Source organism: Miscanthus floridulus, unplaced genomic scaffold (genome assembly GCF_019320115.1).
Source record: "Miscanthus floridulus cultivar M001 unplaced genomic scaffold, ASM1932011v1 os_2213_1_2, whole genome shotgun sequence".
NCBI classification, from domain to species: Eukaryota; Viridiplantae; Streptophyta; class Magnoliopsida; order Poales; family Poaceae; genus Miscanthus; species Miscanthus floridulus.
In genome coordinates, this window is record NW_027098157.1 from 11,368 (window position 1) to 37,534 (window position 26,167).

At 44.9% G+C, this 26,167-nt stretch overlaps 1 protein-coding gene and 2 pseudogenes across 2 annotated transcripts; all 3 read right to left on the minus strand.

The window, feature by feature from the left end:
- Positions 1-8,739: 8,739 nt before the first annotated feature.
- Positions 8,740-10,284, minus strand: LOC136534701 (AAA-ATPase At3g28610-like; annotated as a pseudogene).
- A 1,529-nt stretch (positions 10,285-11,813) lies between these two features.
- Positions 11,814-20,076, minus strand: LOC136534700 (ubiquitin carboxyl-terminal hydrolase 14-like). Of its 2 annotated transcripts, none has more exons than XM_066527082.1 (19): positions 19,864-20,076; positions 19,583-19,760; positions 18,684-18,796; positions 18,273-18,609; positions 17,283-17,377; positions 16,682-16,815; positions 16,534-16,590; positions 16,362-16,439; positions 15,804-15,858; positions 15,347-15,427; positions 15,003-15,201; positions 14,869-14,926; positions 14,669-14,791; positions 13,945-14,033; positions 13,388-13,477; positions 13,137-13,304; positions 12,889-13,013; positions 12,586-12,712; positions 11,814-12,188 (listed from the first exon to the last, which is right to left on the minus strand). In XM_066527082.1, exons 1-19 carry the CDS (start codon positions 19,957-19,959, stop codon positions 12,010-12,012), a joined length of 2,382 nt encoding a protein of 793 aa, XP_066383179.1. In that variant the 5' UTR covers positions 19,960-20,076; the 3' UTR covers positions 11,814-12,009. The 2 variants fall into 2 exon arrangements, with proteins under 2 accessions (XP_066383179.1, XP_066383178.1); XM_066527081.1 differs by having other exon boundaries at positions 13,137-13,310.
- A 1,080-nt stretch (positions 20,077-21,156) lies between these two features.
- On the minus strand, positions 21,157-25,922 carry LOC136534699 (transcriptional corepressor LEUNIG-like; annotated as a pseudogene).
- Positions 25,923-26,167: the final 245 nt, after the last annotated feature.

Genomic DNA, 26,167 nt, shown 5'->3' on the forward strand with positions numbered 1-26,167 from the left:
CCCAGCCCAACCTAACGCAGCAGCGCCCCGGCTGTCGTCGCTCGCCGGAGCCCCCTCCCCGGCACGGTGGGGCCGCAGGCGCCACTCCCCCGCTGCCCGTTGCGACGCGATGAGGCCCGGGTGGGGGGACAGGCGCGGCACAATAATGCACCAGATCCGTCGTGCCTGCCCTCTTACCGGCCCCGCGCCATCGTGATGGGTGGTGGTGGCGCCGCGCGCGCGCGCCGAGGACACCCCAAGCGAAAAGTACGGGCGGGGGCAGGCAGGGGTGGGTTCGTTCGTTACGGGAGGCCGGGAGGAGCATCGGACGGACACCGGAGGGCCCGCCCGGTTCGGCACTCGGCGGCAGGACGTGTGGAACGGGACGAGCCACCCAGCTGCCGATCGATCGGATCGGTTCTGCCCGTCAAAACCACCGCAATTACGCCGCGAAAAGGCCTGGGGAAAGGTCTCGGTCTCGTCCGATCTGATCTCCGTCTGGTAGTTATCCGGATGCCTGCCTGCCTGAGCCTGACCGACGACCTAGGAACCGAATGAAGCGAGCGTGCGCGCGCGTGGCCGGGTGGGTGGCTTTCACCTCCGACACCGCGCAACATGAAGGAAAGCGACGCCGTCCGTCCGGCCGGTTCGGCCTGCGCGTCGCGTGCGCAGCCGCTGCCGCTGCCGCTAATATCTAGCGGGCGGCCTAATAACGGGATGCCTGGCAAGGGGCACCCGGCACCGTGCCGTGCCGTCACCTTCGTGGGCCGTGGCTGTCGCGGCGCGGGGGCGCGGCGCCACTTGTACGGTACAGGGGTTCTCCCAGCGCCGCGGGCGGGCGCGCCGCTGCGCCACGGCAGGCAGTGCGCAGCCGGGCAGCCTGGTGGTGCTGGTGCCGTGGTGGATTCATTTCGTTTCATTTAACCTTTCTGCCCGCTGCTGCCAGGCGTGCAACTGGCGGGCGAGCAGAACAGAGCAGGCAGCAATGGCGGGGAGCGCGCGCAACCATGCCAGCTGACCGATGAATAGAGGGAGCAATCGGTATATATCAACAAGGTTTCAGCCTTTCAGGGGTCCAGCTAGGTGGGATTCTGAAGCTCTGAACTGGGTAATCAAGGCGAGGGCGCGACGACGACGACCCACATTTATGCCATATGCCGACTGCCGAGGAGGAGGGGAGGAAGGGCTCCATAGATGCCCTCCCGTTGCTTCTTTTGAAAAGTCAGGGGCTCGCTGGACGACGGGATGCTTTTGCTGCCTGCGAGCGCGCTTCAGTTATTGATGGCCGCGCAGCGAATTACTGGCCGGCCCATAACTCCTCCGGTTTGGCCGCTTTGACCTTGGCTCCGTTCGGCGGCAACCAAGACGAAAGAGCAGCCCCCGGCCGCGCGCGTCGCGTCGCGCCGCATGGCATGACGACCACGACCACGACCACGACCGCGCCGCATTCACAAGTTGGCGCCGACCACCAATCATTTCCTTCCAGATGACAATCAGAAGAGTTTACTGCTATGCATGAATGACTGAATGCTGTTTTTTTTAAAGTACTGAATGCTGAATTATACATACATACTCTACATTATTAGATCCAGCCTGGTCCAGCCTTGTGAGATTCTCCAAGATGAGAGAGAGATTTGATCACGTTCGCCTAGGGAACAGCAGTGCTGGCTGGCTCGCCGCCCTGCAGCAGCTGTACGCGCTCCATTTCATGGTGCTCAGGGCCAGCTCGAGCTCGAACGGATCAGAGGGGGCCACGGGATCAAGTGCTCGCCACCCTCCGTCCGTCCCCATCCCTGAAATGATCCGCGGCGGCTAACCAGGTAGGGGCAGCCGCCGCAAGCCCGGCCCGCAAGAAACGAGAGCCAAACAACGTGGGAGCTTTGCCACTTTTTCACCGCGGCGCGCATGGATCGGTCGCGCGCCAGCGCACTGTAGCCGCCTCGTCCTGCGCCGACCGGCGCCGCGGCGCGGACTGACAGGCTTGGCGGCTGCCTGAGTGCCTGTCTGGCTGGCTGGGAACGGCTGTCGTCCAGTCCAGGCATGCAGATCGGATCGAGCTTTGCTTTGCTCGTGTCCGGATTCAGATGTGAACAGAGCCAACAGTGGAAGTGGTTAGCGAGCGAGCGGCATCGTCGATCTGCTGGCCTGCGGCTGCTGCTGGTGGTGGTACGTTGGAACATCGAACATGCCGCATGGCGGGAAAGCAGGGGAGAAAAGTCGGCGGTCACACTTGCACTGCGTGCGCTGCTCTCTCTGGTACTGATAGTAGTGAGCTTTAAGGAAAAGAGCAGATGCAACAGTTCTGCACAGCTCCCAGCTGAGCGTTTGTCCCCGTTCGGCGCTTACCTTATAATTCACGCTATTCAGCTTATTTTTTCAAATGGAATAGTATTTTTCTCTCACAACAATTTAGCTAAAATAGTATTTTTCAGCCAATTCAGCTAAGTTTCGGCAAGCCGGACAGGGCCTTTATCAAGTTGAAGACGAGACTCTAGCTAGAGTGAATTATTTGTCTCGCCTATCTTCTGTCTGTTTTCCCCCCTCTGTTCCTTGCTGTTATTTTTTCTTCTGCAGTTTTTTTTTTTCACCTGCTCAAACTAGTTAGTGACCAGGCACTACGAACGAAGGACTTGGTGATAGTAGACCCTTTTTTTCTACAAAGCAATAAAATTTAGAGTCTCGGCCTATCAGTGGTTTCATATGGCATGATCTGAAAATCAGCATAAGGAATATGATCTACATATAAAAAAGGTAAAAAGGAACGGTCTAGATAAGGTATTTCAGATCGAATATTCTACTCTAAGTGTAGTTCTAAGGTTCAAGATTTATTTCACGGTTAGTGCAATTCTGGCTCTTGGCCCACCTATAACTAGTAGGTTTAGCTATTTCCAGTTTTCAAAGTACAGTTATTATACGTCATGACACCTTTTGTACGAGCACATGCGCCATTTTTCCCCTAACACTAATTTATCCAAAAAAAAAATCCTAGAATTACATTTATTTTGCGACAGTGGAAGTATGTTTTCTTCTATGTTATATGCCCAGTAAATATTTTCTTGGTTGTTTTTCAAAATGGAAAATACTACACCCCACCTATCCACGTATAATGCAATCCTATTATCACCCCCATTGCGCGCACTTCCGTTTCCTCCTATTGTATATTGCCACCATTGCCCTTCCCCCTACTCCTGCACGTCTTTTTTCCATTCTCTCTATTCATTTTCTTCCACTTGATTGTTTTTACCATGTGGTGTTGTTTGAAAAGGAGCACGACGAGTAAAGCTCTAAACAAAAAAAAAAACACTATTTAGACGTCACTCAAGCATTATAGGTCTAATGGCCACTTGTCCATGGTTGTTGATCAAGATCCAACACTCTACGTACCAAACTTTGTTTCCTACCTCTAAAGGAAATTTTGCCCTCAAGAATATGTGCTCTCATGTGATCCGTCGTTGGATATGATTTGAGATTCATGAAGAGTATGACATCGATAGATATTCTCCGACATAGATCTAATTGTGTATCAAATGAATGCACATGCTCATAAAAGGCGTATTTTACTTTACCCTGGATTCCCTCCCTCTTGATTGAACTTGCCCCTACTATCCTTACTTCTTTTGCATTGTGCCTCCACTTGACCACTTATCGCTTGCCTAACACCAGCAAGCCATACTTAACGAAACCAAGTGATCTCTCTACTCCTAAAACAATATTTTTAATTAAAATAGATTAGTCCTCTTTCAGCGTAACAACAATAATCGACTATTCCATCATGTTGACAAGCGTGCAGCTGCCTCTTGGAGGATCACATTTTGTAGGATGGCATCAATTGAACCATTTATGAGGATAACATTTAATTATGTGAACCATTTTTATGGCATCAATTGGAGTACTAGTTAGTGCTCGTCTCTCCCCCCCCCCCCCCCCTCTGAATTATAACCTTCCAGGGCTATACTACTAGTTTTTTTTATTATTATTATTGTTTGCTATACGATAGAAACGGACACCGTCCTCAAAATTAAAAAAAAAAGAGTGCTGAAGTGAACCTAAGAGCTTCTTCAAAATAAAGGTTCAAAGAGGAACAAAGTGCAGATTTCCTACTAGGCCAGCTTGGATCGGAGAGAGTTATGCACATGTGCCTGACTAACAGAAATGGCAAGAAAGTTGAGGCGCGGAATATGTACGATCGATCTAGTGGATAATAACTACTCGCTGTCACTAGAAAAACAAAAACGCCATGCATGCAACGTCTGGGACTATTTCCAATAAGGCATCGTTCATTTGTTTGGGAATGATGCCCTGGAAGTAGCCCAGGGCAAAATTAACCAAGAACCAAAAACTAAACCAAAATAACCGGAACGAAAAAATTCGGTTCCTTATTCGGTTCCTGATATTGAGGAACCAAAATAACCGAAGCGGGTAACTGAATTAACCGAAAAACCGAATTACATGAATTATACTTCACTTACTTGTATTTTGTAAGATTATGTTTGGTTTATGTGGGGTGTTTTATATTTGACCTGCTATATATTTGTGTTACTATATTGCTATTGTTTTCTTATAAATTATTATTATTAAAAATTAATGTAGTGTTACATAAATTTGCCTTACAACACGTATATTTATTGTTGTCTGGAGGTCTTCTCAGAAAATTCAGTTAGTTCGGTTAGAACCGGAACCGAACCGAAATAACCGAAAATCGAAATTATCAGTTCCGAGAATTTTTAAGAACCGATCGGTTCCTATTTTCTAATAACCGAATTTATTTAAAAACCGAGGAACCGATCGAAACCGAATCGAGAACCGACCTGGAAGGATTCCACAAGGAATACTAGGCTTATTTACGTAGCCTTTGATGAGGTGGAATGAATCCTGGACAGGAATCCGCCAAAACGAACGAGCCCTAAATAAAATGCAAGACGATTGTTCATAAACAAGCAGGAAAATAAAAAGAAAAAAGTGGATTGGAGGCGTCACCATCCATGTATTAAACCTGCTGGCCATCGCCCTTTAATTGCTGTTTGTTAGTGTGAACAGATTTAGCTGCGTTGATGAGTCTGTTGCTTTCACATCTCGGCAAGCGTAGGCAGGTCCACAACCACCATCTAGGCGCGCCTTAGTTTCAGGAACCTATAACTACGTCCTCAACGCTCAACCGCTGATGCAACAGGCCGGAGACCTACAGTCCGCTAGTCCGCTGCACAAAAGCCATGATCCCAGCACGGTACACGTAGCCCCGCGCTGCTCCCATGGACTGAGCACATGCGTGCTGATGAAGTGATGAGTGATGATGCCCAGGGATTCAGTTAACCAGCGACCTCAACACTGCTCTAGTACGTCTCCACTGGTAGCTGCTGGTTAGCTGGTACGTGTATAATAGACTAACAGTGCATGGTGCCTGATCCCACAACTTGTATACTCCATGTCGCTCGCACGTCGCACGCACATAGGAGTACAACAACGGATCCAGCGTCCACGTAGTGTAACCAGGCACCATATATGTACATACATGAGAAATTGTCCTGGTCCCAAGTTCCTGCGGCGTCCCAAAGGGGTCCTCTGTCCCTGTCCGTCCCTCGTGCCAATGGACACGGTGGGTGACAGCAGCCCGCGGATCGATCGCAAAGGTGTGGAGATCGAGTTGTCTAGCTGATTGGCTTCTGCTGCTGCCTGCCCCATGGCAGTGTGCAGTGTGCAGTGTGCAGTGTGCAGTGTGCAGTGTGCAGTGTGCGTGCCATGTCAAAAGCTGAGGAGCGCCTGAAACTGCCCCGGTGCTTGCAGCGGCGGGGACTCGCTTGCCTGAAAAGGGATCCAAGCCCCAACCCGCACCGGGGTCATCTCCTCTCCCTCCCTGGTGGGTGTGGCCTGCCTGGTCCTGCCACGAACACAACACCACGCCGGGGCCTGGGCCTGGCCGACTACGACGTGAACACCAGCCGTCCCACGCCCACGACGACGGAGAACGTGACGGCGAAACATATCCATCTGTTCCCAAGTCCGAAGTCAAAGCGGTAGCTATCACCATTCATCGCTGCATCCTCGCGGAGTCGCGTTCACCACGTTTCAGGCTTCCAGCTGCATGCATCCATGGGTCAGCGGGCCGGGCAGCGCGCCGCGCACGTGTTTGTTTCTTGGCCGTTGGCGCCCGCGTCTAGCATGCGCGCGTGCACGCTCACTATTTTTCCGGGCGGGAAGGATGGATCATGTAGACATTGAAGGGACCGGTGCCGAGAGCAATATATGCACCGCCGCGGCTCCGACCTAACGCGCCGCTGCTGGCTGGCTGGTTGACGATCGGCATTGATCCACGTATAGCCGGCGTGACGACTCCGAATTCCAGCACGTGCTGCCTTGCCTACACTGCCACTGCTACTGCGAATCACAAACGGTGCCGACCTGCTGGTCCGAGCGCTCTACTGGGTAAGGTAGGCAGCACAGCAGAGCAGCCTTTAGTCTGCCACCTTGATGAACGGGGAGGGAGGGCGGCGACCACCACCACGTGCGTGGCTGCGCCGACTCTCTGCCCCGGCTCGTTAGACTGGGTTCAATAAATATTTTTAGTCTTCTCCAACAACAAAATTAAAAAAAAAACCTTTCTATAAATAGTTCTCCAGAAAAAAGATACTCAAATTTAGATTATACATCTCTTAACATCTAAAATAGATCTTCTTCTATAGGTACTAACAGACAGTAGCGCGTACCGGTTCTTGCCCGGCCGCCCCGCCCCCCTCTCGTCTAGTGTAGTACTACTAGACAGAGTACACGTTTTGCTCGGAGAAACAAATTTTTTTTGAAACATTTGTTGGGGTGGGCCGGACCGGGCTGGCGAAAGCCGAAGGCAAGCGGGATCGGCCGGGCGCATGTCCAGACAAAGACAGCGGCGGCGTGCGATCGACACGTATTGACGCGCATCGGCACGGGAGCGAGGCGGACAGGCGGCTTGCCCTGCCCTGCTCCGCGCGGACGACGGGACACGGGACGGGACAGCCCACAGCCCGAGCCCGACCGAACCACGCCGTGTGGGCGTCTCCGCGGCAGAACGACGAGACGAGCAGTCGACCAAGCAGCCAGCAGAGCAGGGCTCTCACGACCACGACGCGACGGGGCGCTTGCGGAGCGGAGCGGAGGGCATGTGCGCGCGCCCGCGCCCCCGTGTCGCGCAGCAGCTGAGACGACAACGGATGGCCGGGCCAGGGAGGACCAGGGTCCAGCCGCAGCACCGCGCGCAGCACCAGGCCAGCAGCGCGGCGGCGACGCCGTCAGCGTCAGCGTCAGATCAAAATTGATCGGCTAGCGATGGGGGCTGGGGTTGTGCGCGGTCATGCGGCCTGGCCCATGGGCGGCATCGTGGGCCTGGAGTGCGCGGCTTTTAGTGGGCCTCACGTCTTGTTTTGCTTTTTGGCCCACCGGGTCCAATAACAGCAGAGCTGCCTTTTGCTGGCCCACACAACTCCACTGAATTGTGCCGCGCCGCCTCGCGCAACCAAGTTTTCTGAATTTTAGTCCATGTATATTGAAAAGAATATCGTTGTCCGAAGTTTAAATACAGTTACTTTACGAAAATTATAAACGCGAATAGTTTGGTTGGAGGAAGATATGAAGTAGTTCTAAAAGCTTCAACCCAAGATCATGAAATATGTGAGGCGACTAACTTACATGGTATGTCATTGCTCTATCCGTTCAAAATTGTAGGTCGTTTTAACTTTGTTCTAAACTCTTATTTCTTTGAACAAAATCATAGAAAAATCCACAAAGATCTACAACATCAAACAAGATTCATTATACACCCCCATATAATATATTTTGATATTATATTTAGTTGATATAGTAGATGTTAAATATTTTTCTATAAACTTGGTTGAAGTTAGAAAGTTTTGATTTAGACAAAACAACTTATAATTTAAAACAGAGAGAACAATTGTTTGTTGTTGCTTTTTTTTACGTTGCTCCTTTTTGTATACTATCTTTGTAAGTCATTTTAGATTTTTCTAGATACATAACTTTTGTTACGTACATAATCTGGAACGTTCAGATTCAGATCTTTATGGAATCTTTATGGATTCTTTGAATCGGGTGAAACTAAGGTCAGACTATTTCTCTTTTGCAGTACAAAAATAAGAATCAATTCTGATCGTTTCTCTTTGAGAATCCGAAACATTTCATGTTATCTAGCACTGATTCTGATAATTTTGCAAAGAAATCCGAAATGTTTCATGGTGCCAAAGGCACCCTTATAAATCTCTACAAAACAAGTGGTGAGCAAAGTTCTCTCCTTACAAAGAGAAGGCACTAGATGTCCAGATGGATCACGGTGAGTAAAGCTCCAGTAACTGTTTGCATGAACTGTCTCGCACCAGTCATGGTTGTGTGTGGCTTGAATGCTTGATCCCCTCCCGGGGTCTGTAACCAGATCGCGATGAAGCTATATATGGACTGGTGACGAATGAAACAAACAAAAGTGCGTTGCTCGAAAAACAATAACCAATTGTTTAAAGACACTATCTAAAGTTCAACTCCGTATAAACACACCATCAGTCAGGACTGAGCTATCTAGGAGTACTTCTCATGAAAAAAAAATTAGTCAAATGTTTGTTGGTGTATATGTATGTACTCCCTCCGTTTCAAATTATAAGTCGCTTTGATTTTTTTTGTTACATCCATTTTGTTATGCATCTAGATAAATAATATGTCTAGATACTTAGCAAAATAGATAAACAAAAAATTAAAGTGATTTATAATTTGGAACGGAACAGTATATGACTACTCGTCATCAGATTCTTCCGAGGACTCCGAATCTTCATCCTCTTCTCCTGAATCTTCTGACTTTTGCTCATCATCTTCTTGCACGGCTTGATCATTGTCCGTTTTGGCCGAGTTTGCCTCCGCCGAAGCCTTGGCCTCTTCCTTTTTCCTCTTCAGCTCCTCGATCAGGTACTCAAGACTGGCATCCTCCTCGGAGCCGGCGTTCTTGGCTGTCATGAGGCACTCGGCGACGTTGGCCGGCGTGATGTCCACCTCCTTCAACAGCTCCTCGACGGCGTCGAACAGCGGGTGCGCGTCGATGCCGAGGTAGTTCTTGGCCAGGGTCCTGAACGCGTCGAAGCCGCAGTAGGACATCTCGATGTGCATGTCGATCCGGCCCCGCGGATGAGCGCCGGGTCGAGCCTGTCCACGTGGTTGGTCGTGAAAACGACGATCCGCTCGCCGCCGCAAGCCGACCACAGCCCGTCGATGAAGTTGAGCAGGCCGGATAGCGTCACCTTGCTGTCATCCTCGTTCCTGCGGTACGATCGATTCTTCTTCTTGGACCTCCGGTCGCCCGTCAGGTCCAGGGAGCAGTCGATGTCCTCGATGACGATGACGGTTGTCTGGATGAGGAGTTTGCGGAGGTTGTCGTTGTTGTTCACGATGGTGAGCTCCACGTTGTAGATGTCGTGGTTGAGGTGGTTGGCGATGGCCGCGATCATGGTGGACTTGCCCGTGCCCGGCGGGCCGTAGAGCAGGTACCCCCGTTTCCATGGCTTGCCGGTGGCCCGGTAGAAGTCCCTGTTGTTCCGGAACACGTCGAGGTCATCCATGATCTTCTTCTTCTTGGCCGGGTCCATGGCCAGCGTCTCGAACGTCGTCGGGTGGTCGAAGTTGACGAAGCTCCACGCGTTGTCGTCGTCGTAGCACGAGAACTGCGAGATCCTGTTGTTGCTGTACAGCCTGCGGCGGCGGTTGCCGAAGAGGACCTCGCGGCCTCTCCGGCGGACGTGCGGCAGGTACTCGTCGATCACGAGCCGGCGGTGGCGTTTGTGGAACGTGAGGCGCTGGACCTCGCGCCGGCGGCTGCTGTTCTGCTGCCCCTCCCCAGACGCCTCGTCCGTCACGGACGACCACATGAACGTGGCGCCCCGGAACTAGTCCGACACGTCCTGGCCGTCGCGCATGCTGATGACGAGGCCGTCGCCCTCCTCGGCTCCCTCGTCGCGGAGCTCGCTGGCGTCCTGCGAGCACGAGGCGCTCAGGTACGCCTTCACCTCCTCGAACGTGCTGTCGCGCGCGCCCGCGGGCAGGTGCCTCAAGGACCACGGGGCGGCGGCTGGCTTCTCCGAGATGTCGAGGTTCACGTAGGGGTCGGTCGACGACGGTGAGGACCCGCCGCGCGTGGCGCCGGAGGAAGACGTTGAAGTAGGTCAGGAACAGCCGCCGCGGCGCGTACCCCGCCAGCAGCGGCGCCAGGAGGAACCACGACGAGGCGAAGTTGGCCAGCACCCACTGCCGCAACAGCGCCATCGCGCCGGGCTCCCCCGTGACAGCCATGGCCGTCCTAGATCTTGCGCGTGCCGGCGCTGTTAATCGCCCACCGGACGTAGATTTATACGACGGGAATCGCCCGAGTTTGTTTCGAATTCTCACGCCCCTGCTAGAGCAGCGAGCATACGGGAAGATCAGAAAAGTCTCCGGGTTTTTCAATTAAAAATTAAAATTAAATAAAAAAGGGGAAAGTTTCCGAATTTGTTTCGAGTTGAGAACCCATCGGCCGCACGGGTGGCGTTGCCATTGCAACCGGAGCGCGCCCGGCGCCGCCGCCGCCCGACGCCGACGGCACTGTCCACTCCCTAATGGCACTCTAGTGTTACTATGCTAGCATGGTACCGCTAGAAGAGATCCGAATGACATCACAACTCGAAAACAATTTTTTTTAGTGATTAGTAGCTTCGAAATCACAGTAGCAATTACTAATCTCGAATTGAATTTCATTTTGTCGGTACGAAGGAATGACATGTGATTGCGTTGTTATATCCCTTCCTTTATAGCTGCCGTTATCACTTTCGGGAAAGTCCGAAAGTCAAATTAATCAAATATTATACAAGAAAATGTTAATATTGATGGTACATAATTATTATTAATCTATTTTTATAATAAACTTATTTAACGAGATAAATGTTGTTAATATTTATATAAAACTTAGTAAAACTTAAAAAAAGTTTTATCTACACAGATATGTAGCGGCCATGCGGACACTTAAAAAGAAACAGGGAGTATAGTAGAGTGACGATTTGCAAGTAGGTATTAATTTCTTTTTATTTACAGAAATGCTATACAATACACGTGTTTTTAGCAAAAAAAAAACATATGGATTTTTTTATCTCTCTTTCTCACCGGTGACCACCGGCGCCAGCGACGGCGCCCGCGCCCGGCACACCTCCCCGCGCCTGCGCCGACGATGGCAGTGGCGGTGGCAGCGGATCTGTGATTTGTCCTTGCATAGAAAAAAAAATTATGATATGTGGAGACTTGAGATAGAAGAAAGGTGGAGGCTGTTGGATCTTAATCCTATGGTGAAAAAAAATAATGTGTTGAAACTGCAACACATAGTTGTTTAGTAGACAGACTCATTTATTTATTGTGAAGGATGTTACAGCCCCTTCAAAAATGGACATAACGACATAGAGTACGCTAGCAGACTAGCAGTGAATTCGATTTTTCTAAGTGATTAAGGCCATGTTCGCTTGAACTATTCTAAGTGATTAAGGCCCTGTTCGCTTGAACTACTTCAGTACTTTTCAGCGAGCGGACGGTGTTTTCCTCTTACAAGCATAAGCCAAATTTCAGCAAAACGAACAGGACCTAATTCATTTGATCGACGATGTTCTATGCCTGCAATTAGTGTATAACCAACATTAGGTAGAAAAGCGTAGCAAATAACCGATGAAGTTGCCACCGTGAAAATGAGGTAGTGGTGGAGGCACCTATTTCCAATCTATAGCTGTCAGAAGAAAAGTATGGAGCGGGGCAGAGACCAAAGGCAACCACCAATGCAAATCAGCAATAACGAAGCACAGATGTAACCAGAAGTTGCCACTCGCTGTCTCAAGGAAAAAGCAAATATCCCAGTTGATCAGTGGGTAACAAGCATGGCAGGATGTGAGCAAACAGTCGCTTAAAAAATCAGCATGACAGCATCCTAACAGCCCACCATTCTTTTCACTGTGTGCATGAACTATGAATTCAGTAAAGACGGTATTTGCCTGTGTGATGTGCCTAGTTGCTAATCCTCTGAAAGAAATAGAGGTAGCCCATTTCCTTGGGCAGGTCAACAGATGCTGCGACCTTGCTGTCGTTGAAGATTGTCCACCTCCCATCTTTGAGGACATGAGCTACGTAGTGCCCGCAGTGGGTTGAGGTGCCCATATGGCTCACGAATGCCATCAGCTTGTATCCTGTACATGTCAGAAAGCATTGTTAAGGTAAACAAATCTCAAACCAAACAAGAAAACAACTATGATAATCTAGATAGGACCTTTCAATTAGGTTCCAAGGGGCAAGTTTGGAATCTGACCACTATGCTGATCCAGATAGGACCTTATTTTATCTAAGTTCATATCCTTTCCATGTTTTTTCAAAGAATGTTACAAATCAAACTGTTTTCTTGGAAATTTAGCTAATTTAAGTTTTGCATCTACTTTTGTGATAATATGGTGCCTAATTAGCTACCAGCAAGGCAGGCATATAGATTAAATGCCGACATTAAAGTGAACCTTTAAAAATTCAACGTGGTTCAAGATGATCATTGTGCCACTACACGGGCTAACAAAACAAGGGGTTAGTGAAACTTACTGCCACTTCCATCTGGAATGTATGCATCATCAGCATTAGCATTGCTATTGGAAGAATCAGCAGATGCTGAGCTCGATGCTTCGGGGTGGCTGAAAATCCAGTCGGTAGCTTTCTCAATATTACCGCCCTAATACACATCAAAACAAGAGTCCCACCAGAAAAGAGATAAGAACATTGCAAGGATGATTGATAACGTTGGAATCAGGAGACAGGAATTAGAACAGATAAGCAATCGCTAACTTTCTGAAGGTTAAGAATCAAAATAGTTTACTCAGAACAACAAATCATAAAAGAGAATCTTACAGAAGCTTTCAGGGCCGTTGTGGCAACATCTTCCTGAAATCCAAAGGAAACGAGAGTTTGAACGCTTGCTTCATCAACAGACGGCTCACAAGCACGTGAATCTTTTGATATTGGGTCATTTATATCTGCATCACAAAATAATTTGATGGAAAACATTTTCTTCTCTCAAAATTTCGACTTGAAAGTTGCAAGTTGATTATTTCATGATGAAAAGCATGATTAGCTACAAAACTGCAGTGGCAACCAACCTGGATCATCCATGTGAGAGAGGAGCCAATTCATCGCCTCCTCAACTCCTGTGTTTGATGTGTTAATAGCAGCTTTCTGACAATGAAGGTAGTTGAAGCCCATGCTTGCAAGTTGGGACACAATATCCTCACTGGCAACGGGGTGAGCAGGCTCGGCACTGTTGTCACCTGAACCTAAAGTGTACATTGAAAGTCACAAAAGCTGAAGAGAAAAATTTAGGGGAAAAAAAACTAATGAATGACAGTCTGACCTCCTTCAGATAGCAGCTCTTCCCCAGGCTGTACACCTTTGCTGCGCATATGTGTGATATCAATCGTATCTGGCACATCTATATAAACATCTGCGAAGAAATAAACTGTCAAGACCAAGTGATCCTAAATTGAAAGAAAAAAATACGCAGACAGAACGAAAATTATTATGGAGTTGTGGGTCATGTAAGTAAGCACAACTAGGAATCAGTACTAATGCTTACTTTCAGACACAGAACAGGAAATGATAAACCAGAGCTGAAATACTAGCAAGATATTCCCACTTCAGCAAGATATTGCCAATATCATTATTTTTAGATGATATTGTTGATACAAGCTGATTTTTTAATCAAATTCAGGATCAGGTCTAGTTGAACTGAGTTGTAGGTAAGGCTAAGATGGATTACTTGCTAAGACCAGCCTGAAAAATGTCATGTGGACACTGGACATGTGCTGTGCCAGAAGCTCTCTACTTAGTCTCTAATGGATTTGATCATTTGAATACCTTTATTTCAACATGCAGCATTTATGTTCAAATAAACGGCGATGGGGGTATTACCGAGTTTCTTTGGCACCCATCCTGCTTCCATTACAAATTTGCGCATGTGCAACACAAGGTAATCAGGAAAGGTGTTGAAACCAGCAGTCCTGCATGAAACATTTCTTCCTTTAATTAAAACCCGATTCATGCTAACACGATAACAAGCAGCTATCACATAGTTCTTTAGCATCAATTCACATAAATAACATAAACATGTCAAACACCTAGTACATACAAATAAATAAAGTGTTGTCATCAGTGCATACCACCAGTGTACAAATAAAATATGCTCTTTGATCAAGAAAACTCAATCAACAAAGGGATCAATTAATGTCAGGAGGTTTTCCGCAATTTATGCTACCTTCAGGGAAGTCAAGCATTAAAATAAATGCAAATACTAGGACTGATCAGGGAAGTCAAGCATAGGTGTGCAGATCATGAAATTAATTCATGGTACCTTCATTGGTCTGAGGTGTCATGCTTAGTTGCTAAAGTATTACACAACTACACTACATTTTGCCCTAGTTAAACTGGTCTCCAATGATTTTTCATGTACAAATGAGCTTTACTATAGCCACTGATGAACATTGATATATAAGGTTATCAATAATATCCAAATATTTATTAATTCATTGGAAACAAAACTAGGACATTGATCAAATAGCAACAAAGCATTGTTCTTCGATACGAGAACCTTATGTCATGCTATCCTTGAAAATTGAAGAGCTCAAATTGTACATACTTAGTGGCGGTAATCTTCGAATTTAATGCAGTGCTATAAAAATCCGGGATTTCCTCTGGCCCCGAAAAACTCGCTAAGCAAGCCTCCAATGGGACTCTAGGCCTGACAATATCCTCATTAGACCTGTTATGGAAACACAGTAATCCATAAGCCAGCACTCACTAGGTACTGGATGAACTATAAATGATTGAATGCCTTACACTTCTTTTCCATCCAAGTCCATTGCAGCTTTCTTCTCATTAAAAGCTTCTAGCTGCTCTGCACATCCAACAAATGTCAAGGATCTAAAATACATTATGTTTAATTAGAAGTGAGTCAAGATTTTAAAAGCTACCTTTATTAATTGCCTCATGCAGTGGTATGCTCAAAGAAAGAATATAGTCAGACCGTTTGTTGTAAGAAACTTTCCCAGAAGGGCATTGGACCCTCTCTTCAACAACGAACTTGAAACCGGAACAAGGATTTTGCTCATGGTTCCCAGGGTTTGCCTTCTCAACTCTGTCAATAAGGTGAAGGAAGAAGTCGAGGGCATCCTGTATGAACACATTTCAGACCGAATAAGATTAAGACACTTATTTCAAACAAAATACTATAGCTATTGATATAAAATAGAAAAAAAATGATCCTAAATCAGCACAAAAACGGTTGTTGTAGCTTATGAGTTGAAAAGAACATTACCTGTTGTCTCATGCTAGAAAATTCAGGATGGTTCGCAGCAATAACTGACTTAAACATGCGAGGATGTATCCCTTCCTGCCCCTATCAAATTGCACGCACAAAATAGGAAAAACAATCAGAAACAAAAGTATGTCAAAGAACCAGATTTGCTTATTAGAACACATGTGATGACTAGATAGGGCTTGTAATCTCAATAAACTAGAGGTGCAGCAAGAGTACATGGTGTTTCACTATCAGTTGAAGGAGATAAAAAGCCAATAATAAAAAAAAAAAATTTAGGCCCGCAATAGCATTTGTACAATTGAGCAGAGCAATAGACATGTCAAAAGAAGTCTATGCAAGACTGAACCACCAAACCATCATTAGTGACATGCTGAGAACACCAGGATAGCAAAGGGTACGAACTGACAATTGGAAGCCATGACAACAAATCAATATGAAATGAAATCCATTATACCTCGTTTGCTGGTGCAGAATATTTACCAGAGAGCAAACCATGTCCTAGTTTTGTCCTATAAAAAAACAAGCATAAGAGCAAATAAATTTTGATCAGCTCGTGCATAGAAAATATAACTGCTAATTATAGCTTGAATGGAAGGTGGAACAAATTACATTTTCCTGTGAAGTGCTATATGATTGATTTTAACATCGCTTAACACTTGTGACAAGACTCTTAACTAGCATCCTGCCCAGGTGACAAGGCTTGTGTTGTCCATTGTGATGGCAGAGAAAAAAGGGTTGGCTCAATGAAATTTGATTTTAGAGGTGATCATTTCATTTGTAATGTTGTTGCGCATGTAATGCAATTATATAGCCATTTTATGACACTTTCAGCATAAGGAACAAATGATCAAATACTAGATTAATGTATTGTCTTGTTAGGCATATCTTCAGCAATAAAAACTAGAAAAAAAAATGTAGACAACCTATACTAAATAAACATCAACATTTATCACACAAGCACATCAACAACAAAGATGCATACATCGGTACTTCAGCAAGGCTATAAACTTACATTTGCATGTTTAGGCCTACTGTTGGATCAGCTGGAGCAGTTGCAAATGCAGCTTTCAAACTCTGTTTCTCAAAGTATCTGAAATGAAAAGAAAAAAAAGAAGAGTAAAATAAAAGAAAAAAAATACGAATGTAACAATGTATCAAAAACAAATGTGAAAAGTAAAAGCAACCTTGATATGAAAGGATGGGTTGAAAACATGACTTGCATTATAGAAGCCATATAGCAACTGTAAAAGAGGAAGAAACAGGAGCGCTAAATTATTTATTACAAGGAATTGTCAGAAAAGAAGGGTATTTCATGAAGTCAAATCATGCTACCTATTCCCAAGATTCGCAAGACCTGTATAGCCAGGTCCAAACAAAAGTTCAGCATCTTTTCCACTTTCTTGTATTCTATTCCAGTCATAATTTGTGTTGGTATCAAGTTCTCTCTCAGCAGTAGTCATCTCAGTCTGCAAGAACAAATTTATAAACCATGTGGTCAAGCATAAAATTGCTTCTATGTATATGTTGAACAAGAAAAATACTGTATTATGCAACACCAGCTGTAACATATATCTGCCTGACGAATATTACGTTGAATGGTATCTTACTCACTGTTTCCAATAACTCCTAGAGCAATAGCATCTACTGATAATCAAAATTTTCAAGGGTTCAAGAAAACAGTTAAGAAGTTGGCGAGCATCCTACAATGCATACTCAATGTGATCTAAGCCTGGATCCTACAATCACAAAGTACTTTAGATATTTGTCATTATTATTATTCAGATCTGATTCTTCTACATTTTTTCAACACACAAAAGGCTCCATAAAACAGAGCTAAATTATAATAAGCCTTTTAGTCCATATCAAGTTCGATTAATCTAGAAAACTATCACAGATAAATCATAAATGACATAAAATTGATATAATAACTCACCTTTTGAAGTGAAGAAAAATCGATACCGAAATGTGATAAGTGCTGAGCTAATAACGGATCTTCAACGCTATCATCTTCAGGGTATGAGAAAACATCTGAGCTGTCACAGAAAATATGGCATCAATAGGTATTTTAACAAGCAACCAAAGCAACCACAGCGATTGCATATATTAGTGAAATAAATTAAGGTGTTCAGTAAAGAGAGCAAGATAAACATGTGCTGTTTTTTAGAGATTAGTGTTTGCAAAACTCTAGCCTACCCCAACTTGTTTGGGACTTAAAGGCTTTGTTGTTGTTGTTGTTGTAGTGTTTGCAAAACTACTTTAAGGGCGTACCCAATGCAGAGAGCGCCCGCTGTGTGCGGGGTCTGGGGAAGGGTGTCAGTGGCAAGCCTTACCCTCGCCTGTGCAATGCGAGGAGACCGCGACTCGAACCCGGGACCTTCCGGTCACAAGTGATAAGACTACCGTTTGCAAAACTACTTTCCTTCGGATAAATTCTTTTTTAGTTTCCATGCCCCTGAAGGCAACTTTGGGCATTAGTTTATGACACTGCATTTATTAAGCTATTTAAATATAACAATCAAGATAATTGGGTTGAATCTATCAATATCATTTTTACATGATCCACGAAGATATTCAAAACTGTACTAATTGGTAATTGGTATAATAAGAAAACAAAAGGCTAAGTGTTTGTTTCCACACATTAAGCTTTGTAACTGAAACTAGTAACTTGCAAATACTAAGCAGCCATTTAGTTGTATCCCATTATCCAACCTTAAAGTGATAAACAGCACAACCAACCAGTGACTCATAACTATATCTATATGAATGCTTCAGCAAATAAATAGAACTGGGTAGTGTTTTTTTGTGTTTTTTCAATAAAAATCACAATACAGGTTCCATAGAATGGAGAGAGAATTTCATTTCCTGGAATTTCCGAACCAAAAAAACAAGAAAATAAATTGTAAAAGTTCAGTTGTACAATTACCTGCTGCTTCCAAATCGGCAGTAATTGTCCCAAGCTTTACCGCAAGAGGGTATTTAGTCTGTTCATAGTGTTCAATGGCATGATTATTCCCACCACTCCCATCCCAAAGCTTCCTCCCACAAAGGATCATACCATCAGTTAAATTCAACCAGAGGTTCTCAGTTTTATCGCATTTGCTACACTTCCATCCAGTAGGAGGCACAATAACACCATTGTCTAGCTGTTGCAGGTCCATAGCATATGCACTAATGTTCTTCTTGTCAGCAACCCAAGCAGCCAATTGTTCTTTCCTATCAGCACTTTCAGCAAGTAAAACTTTATCAACCGCAAGCCTAACCTGCAAATACGCATCCTAAATTAAAGTACATACAGCTTTGGTCTTTTGCTATTTGCATAAAGGGTAAAGACTACCTTCTCTGGCAAATCAACTGACGGAAATGGAAGAGAGATAAAATCAGGTAAGATGACAATTTCAAAAGTATCGTCATATTCTGGTTCTTGATCACCAAAACCTCCTTCCACACCTATCAATTGTGGGAAAAATCATTAATACAAACCGAAACTGTCATTCAATACATAGATTTAACGCTAGTGTTTATTAGATCCACATCCTAATATTTGTAAGCCAGGAAACACAGGAACACACTGTAGAACATCCAGTTCAATTATGAAATTTCAGATTCAGATATGGAGGACATTATAGTGTACACATACTAATAATAATAAATAAATGATGCAACAAAATTAGGAACCACCCCCATAAGGCCAAAAGTACTGTAAATTCGAAAGTCCACCAGTCTTCATTTTTTTAATAGTAAACAGCATAGTGCCATACCCCGACCTTGCTTACTAAAACGGCTTCAACAACAAAGCACAGAAGGCAAATATATTCTACTAGTATTCCTGTAGTATTATGGCGACACTGCTACACAATTGACACATTTCATATGAATCCAGATGCAATGCACCCCTTTCTGTCTATCATAGTTCAACCAATAATCATGTAAAAATTAAACACACAATTCAGTTACATAGCAGACAATGAAAAGGATTTAAAGCATCATTATGCCGCACGATCACCATAAGTACAGCATACCCATTTACATAGAAGGATTTAAAGCATCATTGTGCCGCGCGATCATCATAAGTACAGCATACCCATTTACATAACAATATTTACTATCTGATGAACTGTTGGCTTCACTCAAGCTAGGCAGAGCATCAAATATTTACTGCGTGAAAGCTAGGCAGAGCATCAAATATTTACTGCGTGAACTGTTGGCTTCAATCAAGCTAAGAAGAACACATACCTATAGCGAGGAGGGTGGGCTTCTTAAGCGGGCGATCCGCCTCGTCGGGCTCCGGCTTCCGGCGCTGCACGATGTGGAGGTACACGGGGTTCCCCGTCTTCTCGAAGTTCCACTCCACGTACTCCCTCCCGAACCCCAGGAACGAGCTCATGTCCACATACAGGCCTCCCTCTGACCTCTGCGCACACGCAAGCCACACATATTCAAGTCGCCTCAAACCCTAACCCTAACGAATCGAGTTGGAGCTGAGGAACGGGAAGGGATGGGGGCATGGTTGTTACCGGGGTGTCGAAGGAGACGCAGCACTCGTCCTTGTGGATGCGGTTCGTGGGTTCCGGGATCCGGACCTTGTGGAGATGAGAGCGCAGGAGATCCATGGCCGCGGATGGCGGCGAGCGGCGGCGGGAGAGGGTGGCGTCTAGGGTTTTGGGGGGTGGAGACGGCGAGACGAAGAGAGAGGAAGAATGGGTGATTAGATGAGGGGGAAGCGAGTTATTAAGAGGAAGCTTGATGCGTGTAAGCTAAACCCAAGCGCTCGGCCGGCCTCCTCAACCCAAAACCGGAGCAGTTGTCCTCATTTGCGTTTTTTTTTTTGGAATATAATTTGAAGGAAATATTCGAAAGCTTTTTGAAACATTATAGTTCTCTTGTGTTAATGCTAGGATAATTTTTCTTCGTTTGAAATTATGCAATTGTCACTCGATCTGAGAGGGCTCTTTCGAACAATTGATACGTCTGCCTCGGCAGCAGGAAAAAAACATATGAAATGAGTTGGATGGCTTGCCAAATCCTACGAATTTTTTCTTTAGAAAAAACACATGGTTGCTCACGCTCACGGGAAGTTCATTCATGTATATACATGTACACCCTTACGAACACACTCACGCATACATCTCCAAGACACCGTAATAATTGTATACAACACCCTACTTACGAACACACTCAGGCAGATTTCAAGTAGTAAACCACAGGAAAACGGAAAACGCTTCGCAGGAAAAGCATACAGATAGATTCTAGATGTAGGTTTCGGTAGTATAGTAATAATAATATATATATATATGCAACATCCAAATTCCAGAGATATGAGAGAACTATCAAAGAACTTACGTAGTGATCTTACCTCGAACAAATTTGCAGACGAAGATGATTCGACGCAGGCATAGCAAACAAGTCCATAGAACTTGTATGACCGGAGCTATAGCTGTTCTTCCTGGCATTGGCGTCGAGGAATCGGAACTGCAGCTCTACATTTTCTAAGTACGTGTTGAATACGGGAATCTTGTTGCATTAGGCATCACGGGCAATGATTCCTTTCTTGTAAGTTGGGACTACCAATCTTGCATCTTTCTAGACTTGAAGCATCTGCTTTAGATGCAACACTACATCACACACGACACAAGCACAGATTATCCCTTGCCGAAGCCGAGTTGCAGGCTTGCAGCAGCAAAAGCTTTCGAGCCATGGCCATTTCAGATGTCCAGATAGTGACAGACATTACAGACATTTGATACTTAATATAACCCGTGTTCTAATTTCCTATACAAAAGCTAATGTTAAACCACTTGTTCAGGGTTTACTGCATGCTACTTCCACGGCCACATGTTCAGTCAGGCGGTAGAGTAATATATGTAGTCACCATCCTGAGTGCTACTGCAACACACCAGCAGCATGCACAGCTGAGCAGCTGGCAGCTGATGGTGCCAAAAGCAAAAGGGTTGGGCGTCCAACGTAGTTAACGCCAGGGCGCGCTAAGACTCAAGGCAAGCTCATCTCCACAGCTTGACATACTTGTCATGGCTTGTGGAAGCAACCAGGCCAGAGCTTGACGAGGCCAAGGCTGAGACGAGGCTGTCTTTCGCTGCAATGGTCCGCTCCGGTTCTCTGACATGTCCCACAGCTCCAGAGACTGCATTCAGCACAGGGCCACAAGTAAGATATCTCAGAGATGAATGAAGGGTGCAGAAAAATAGCAGTTGCAGTGGTCATGGAATTGTGCTAAACTATTATTCACTCATATATATCAGAGATACTTCATGGCAGCAAATGTTCAGAGTTGTCCTACAACAGCTGCGACATACAACAGATTGATATTTTTGTGACACTTCATACAGTATCACTTCTTTTAGAAGACCGGCATTTCTCTATCCTTACTAAAAGTGGAACTAGTAGCAGTTGAAATCTAGATATTGAATAGTTGAAGGTCAGTGTATGAAGTTGAAAACCACCATTCGAAGACAGGCACCATAGGTCCATGCAATATAGTTTTGGAATGAACAGTCAACAGTGAGTAAAGACATGCAAGGGAAAGTAACTTGCCTGGTAACAGCCAATGATAAGCAAGGATGGATAAGTAGGATGGAAAGTACATGAAGTGAACTTTCTCCCACTGCAGTTAAGCTCATTCACAAAGCTCTCATCGTTCAAAGACCACACCTTCACTATGTCTTCACTGACAGACACCACATATTCGCCAGTGGGATCCCAGCACACGGAATCAACACCCTGAGTGTGGCTCTGCAATTTCCAAGAAATCAGATTATCAGGGTTGCTTTAAGTGACCTCTTCTCAATAACAGAGGAACTATAGTGATTAATATATAAATGAATGCTGACTACAGTTAGCAAGATTATTTTTAGATCAAGGATTGTTCCTATAATAAGGTTCCAGCCTCTGCATCAGTAGGGGCGCACAGCTAGCAAGGTGTGACTTGCAAACATATTCAAGTTAAGCAAACTGTCCTTGAGTGCACCTCAGTCACTTACGAACCTCAAATCTCCTCACGCAAGTTTGTCTCCACATCCAGGATAGAGACTACATTATCTGAAGCTGTTGCAAGATATCCTCCATAACGTGGTTGGAATCTCAGCTGGGTCGAACCTCCCTACAAAAGGTATAGCATACAGAAAAATCCTCTTACTACAATGGCCGTGCAGCTCTCTACATGTTCAAGGAAAAAAAATAGAAAAACACAGGAGATAGTATTGTCACATTTGAGACAAGTTGCTGATTATGCCTGGCGATAGCTTACTATTTTACAGCATGCTACTCACAACGGTATACATATATTATCAATGCTTGCTACTCAGGTGGACAACTCTTTTGTGTGTTAGCAACAAGAAGAAAATTACAGGTCGGCAAAAAACTAAGTCAAGCTGAGAAACCTTGAAAATTCGGACAACATTTCCATGCTTGATGCTCCAGAATCGTATCTCATTGTCCCCATCACAAGAACAAATGAGGTCATCCTTGTTTGGGTGGAAATCAAGTGACATAACAGATGCTGAGTGCCCAGTGAATGTACGAATTGAATAATCATGCTGCAAAAATCAATTCCACAGAATTAACTATGAGATATAGAAAACTGAAAAGCAGTAAAACGCAAACATACTTTGCTGCAATTACAGGGCAGGCATCTCTCATGTAACCAAATGTTAGAATTATCATGCATGATGCACATCACCTATTAACTCCATTTCATAATCATGAACAGGATTGCTAACTGCTTTCTTTGTGGCTTCACACCATAATCAATACACATAGTTTCAGTGGAAAAGGGCAATGTAAGGCATCCTTAGATTTCAAAATAAAAAATGAGCAATGCAACATATCATTGAATGTTACTGGCAGGTGTATTAATATACCATAACTGCATTTCTCGCAAAAAAAACATAACTGCATATTACATGACAGAATGTGATCATCAAGAGAAAATTATCACATATGTGAAGCATGAACTGCAGAGTGAAAGAACCTAGAGCAAGAAAGAAAATAAATGCAATGACATATATTAGTATGTGTTAATTGACAGTTGTGCAATGCAGCATGGTGAAACACACGTCACCTGACATAAGGACATGATCATGTGGGGGAAAAAAGGCAGGAAAACCTGGACTGATAATAACACTTACGTTAGCGGCATCCCAAACCCTCACAGTTTTGTCAAATGAAGAGGTGGCAAGGCGTGGAGTGCTTGGGCTGAAGCGCACATCAGTTATGAGCAGAGAATGCTCCTCTAGCATTGATTTTTGTTTCACATTGTCAGCATTCCACAGGAAAACCTGCATTGCGAGATACAGAAGGTAATTAGCAATTACATATTACTACAGCATTAATGGTGATTTTGAACAAGTTTCACAGCTATCAAGTCCACTAAATAGCTTAGCAAGCACAACAACACGTCATTTTACCTTCTTATCATGACCTCCAGTAGCAACTAATTTTCCATCTGATGAGAAATGACAACACAGAACACTGCTTGTGCTTGCTTGGGCTGAAGAAACCTCTCGAAGGATATATCCTGATATCCTGAATACATGTAAGAGAAAATCAAAGCATATACTACTAGCCATTTATGACAGAAATAAATATCCCAAATCACTAGGATGTCCTCAAAGAGTTTGTGTCAATTTTTAAGAATGGGGTTTTTCTGCGTAGGTCTAGTGCCGACAGTTTTTGTTACAAAAACTTACACAACTGATTGTTAGGTTGATGTATAACTAAACAGATAGTCAGATAGCATATGCCACAAACCTTTTCCAGAACTGATACAATGGCTGCCAGCAGCTCTTGGGTTTGTGCCATTATGTGACAAGAATGGTTCTAAATTCTCTTCCATGGAGCCATCCTCCACGTAGCGATCCATATCAACCTAGAGTTAAGAAATATCATAAATAAACAAAAAAAGGGACGTACCCAGTGCAGAGAGCTCCCGCTCTGTGCAGGGTCTGGGGAAGGGTGTCAGTGACAAGCCTTACTCTCGCCTGTGCAATGCGAGGAGACCGCGACTCGAACCCGAGACCTTCCGGTCACAGACGGTAAGACTCTACCGCTGGCACCAGGCCCACCCTTCAAATATCATAAATAAACAAATAAATAAAATTCAACAAAACAACAAACTTCCCAGGCTTCCACATAAATGTATGTGCAGCTACCTCACCGAAGAGTGTACTAGCATAGAGCAACTTACAAGTTGGTTGGTTGGCGACCCTATTGGCAGCACCGGGCCCTCAGAACCATAAACAACTAAAGCTGTACATGAGCTCGCATTTTGGTGCTGCAGTGGCGTTGATATGGTCTCCTGGAGAATGTGCGGAAGGAGTTGAGGGTGTCGAACTGGGGGAAGCACCAGCAGTATTTGTAGTACCAGAGCTATTGGCTTGGGCCAGAGGAGGAGATAGGATGTTTGCGCTTTCGCCCATTTTGATTCTTAGAAACCTGTGAGACAAACCATAGGAAAATATGGATTCTTATGGTTTTGACAGAAACTATAAAATTAAGAAAAGAACAGATGAATAAGATTGTGATCTGACGGAGGGAGGAGGGAGAGGCATGTTATGAACGACGTATAGGAATATGAAGTAAAGAATCAAGCCACAGAGGAGACACACGATTTAACGTGAAAAACCCCTCCGATGTGAAGGGGAAAAACCACGGACACCAGCCAGCCACAATCTCACTATCTCAAGAGTTTTGGGTTACACGCCTATGACGGCTTACAAAAGAATCAAATCTCCACGAAACCTATATACGCTCCGGCCCAAGCCTCCGGCGACGGGCCTCCGCTTCGCTCCGTCAGAAGCCCGGCCTAGATCCTGGAGTGAATTTGGAACAACTCCAACAAGGAAGAGAGGGAGGGGTGGAGAGACCTGTTCATTTCCAGCAAAAGCCACGGTTACAATTCCAGCACCCATTTTTTCCTGCTCGCCAGCAAGATAATTTGAGCTTTGTTGTTGCTGACTCAGTAATGGATGTTAGAGTAAATATTAGATTAACATAGGTTTTAACTAATATGTGAACTATGCATATGTTAACCTTGCACTAAACAGAGAACTAAAGTATTAGTGGTTATGAACAGCAAATGCAACATTTGAATACTCATTCAGAAGAAATGTGAAATTAAGAATTCATGCTATTTCAGCACTATACTGTAGAAGGGTGAAGCACCTTGAAATTATTGCAATTGTCTTCCAAATTTGCCTCATCTGCCTACTTTTCTTTTCATGTTTACTGATAACTTCCCCATTCGATTCAGTTGCTCCTGCAGTAGCAACAGAAAGCTATACTATTAGTGGTAATTCTGAATAACAAATAGATATTATTTCAGAAGAAGGATGATATACCTTGTCTGGGTGGATGGTACCTGAAATATAACCATTTTGAAAGTGAATAGGTCTCGGGAAATTGCGATAGATTGATATGGGTATAGGGAGTACATTATATTGACAAGGATCAGGAAGGGTTTATAGAAACACCCAATCAACGATGATTCTTGCCTAATCAATAATCATCTACCATAATCCCTAGAGGCAGCCCAGCCGATAGGCTTGGGCGCCAGGTCCATGACCAGCCCATAGGCGCCTATTCTAACACGCCCCCGCAGTTGAATAGTCAGCCACTCTGTACGTTTAGACTGGACCTGTCGGTGCAGAAAGTGATCAACTAGTAAATATTTGTAGTTTTGTTGTACGTTGTGATCGGAGGTGGCCTAACACTCAATGACACAGAATTTATACTGGTTTGGGCAACGTGCCCTACGTCCAGTCGGGGTCGGTCGGTGACTTTATTCCTGAGCCCAGGTGCTCAAAG

Coding starts and splice junctions, on each gene's coding strand:
- LOC136534700 (XM_066527081.1), bottom strand. CDS start 19,959: ATGGATCTCCTGCGCTCTCATCTCCACAAGGTCCGGATCCCGGAACCC. Junction 16,816..17,282: donor ATTTTTCTTCACTTCAAAAG/GTGAGTTATTAT, acceptor TTGTTCTTGCAG/ACTGAGATGACTACTGCTGA. Junction 12,713..12,888: donor CAACGGCCCTGAAAGCTTCT/GTAAGATTCTCT, acceptor GATGTGTATTAG/GGCGGTAATATTGAGAAAGC.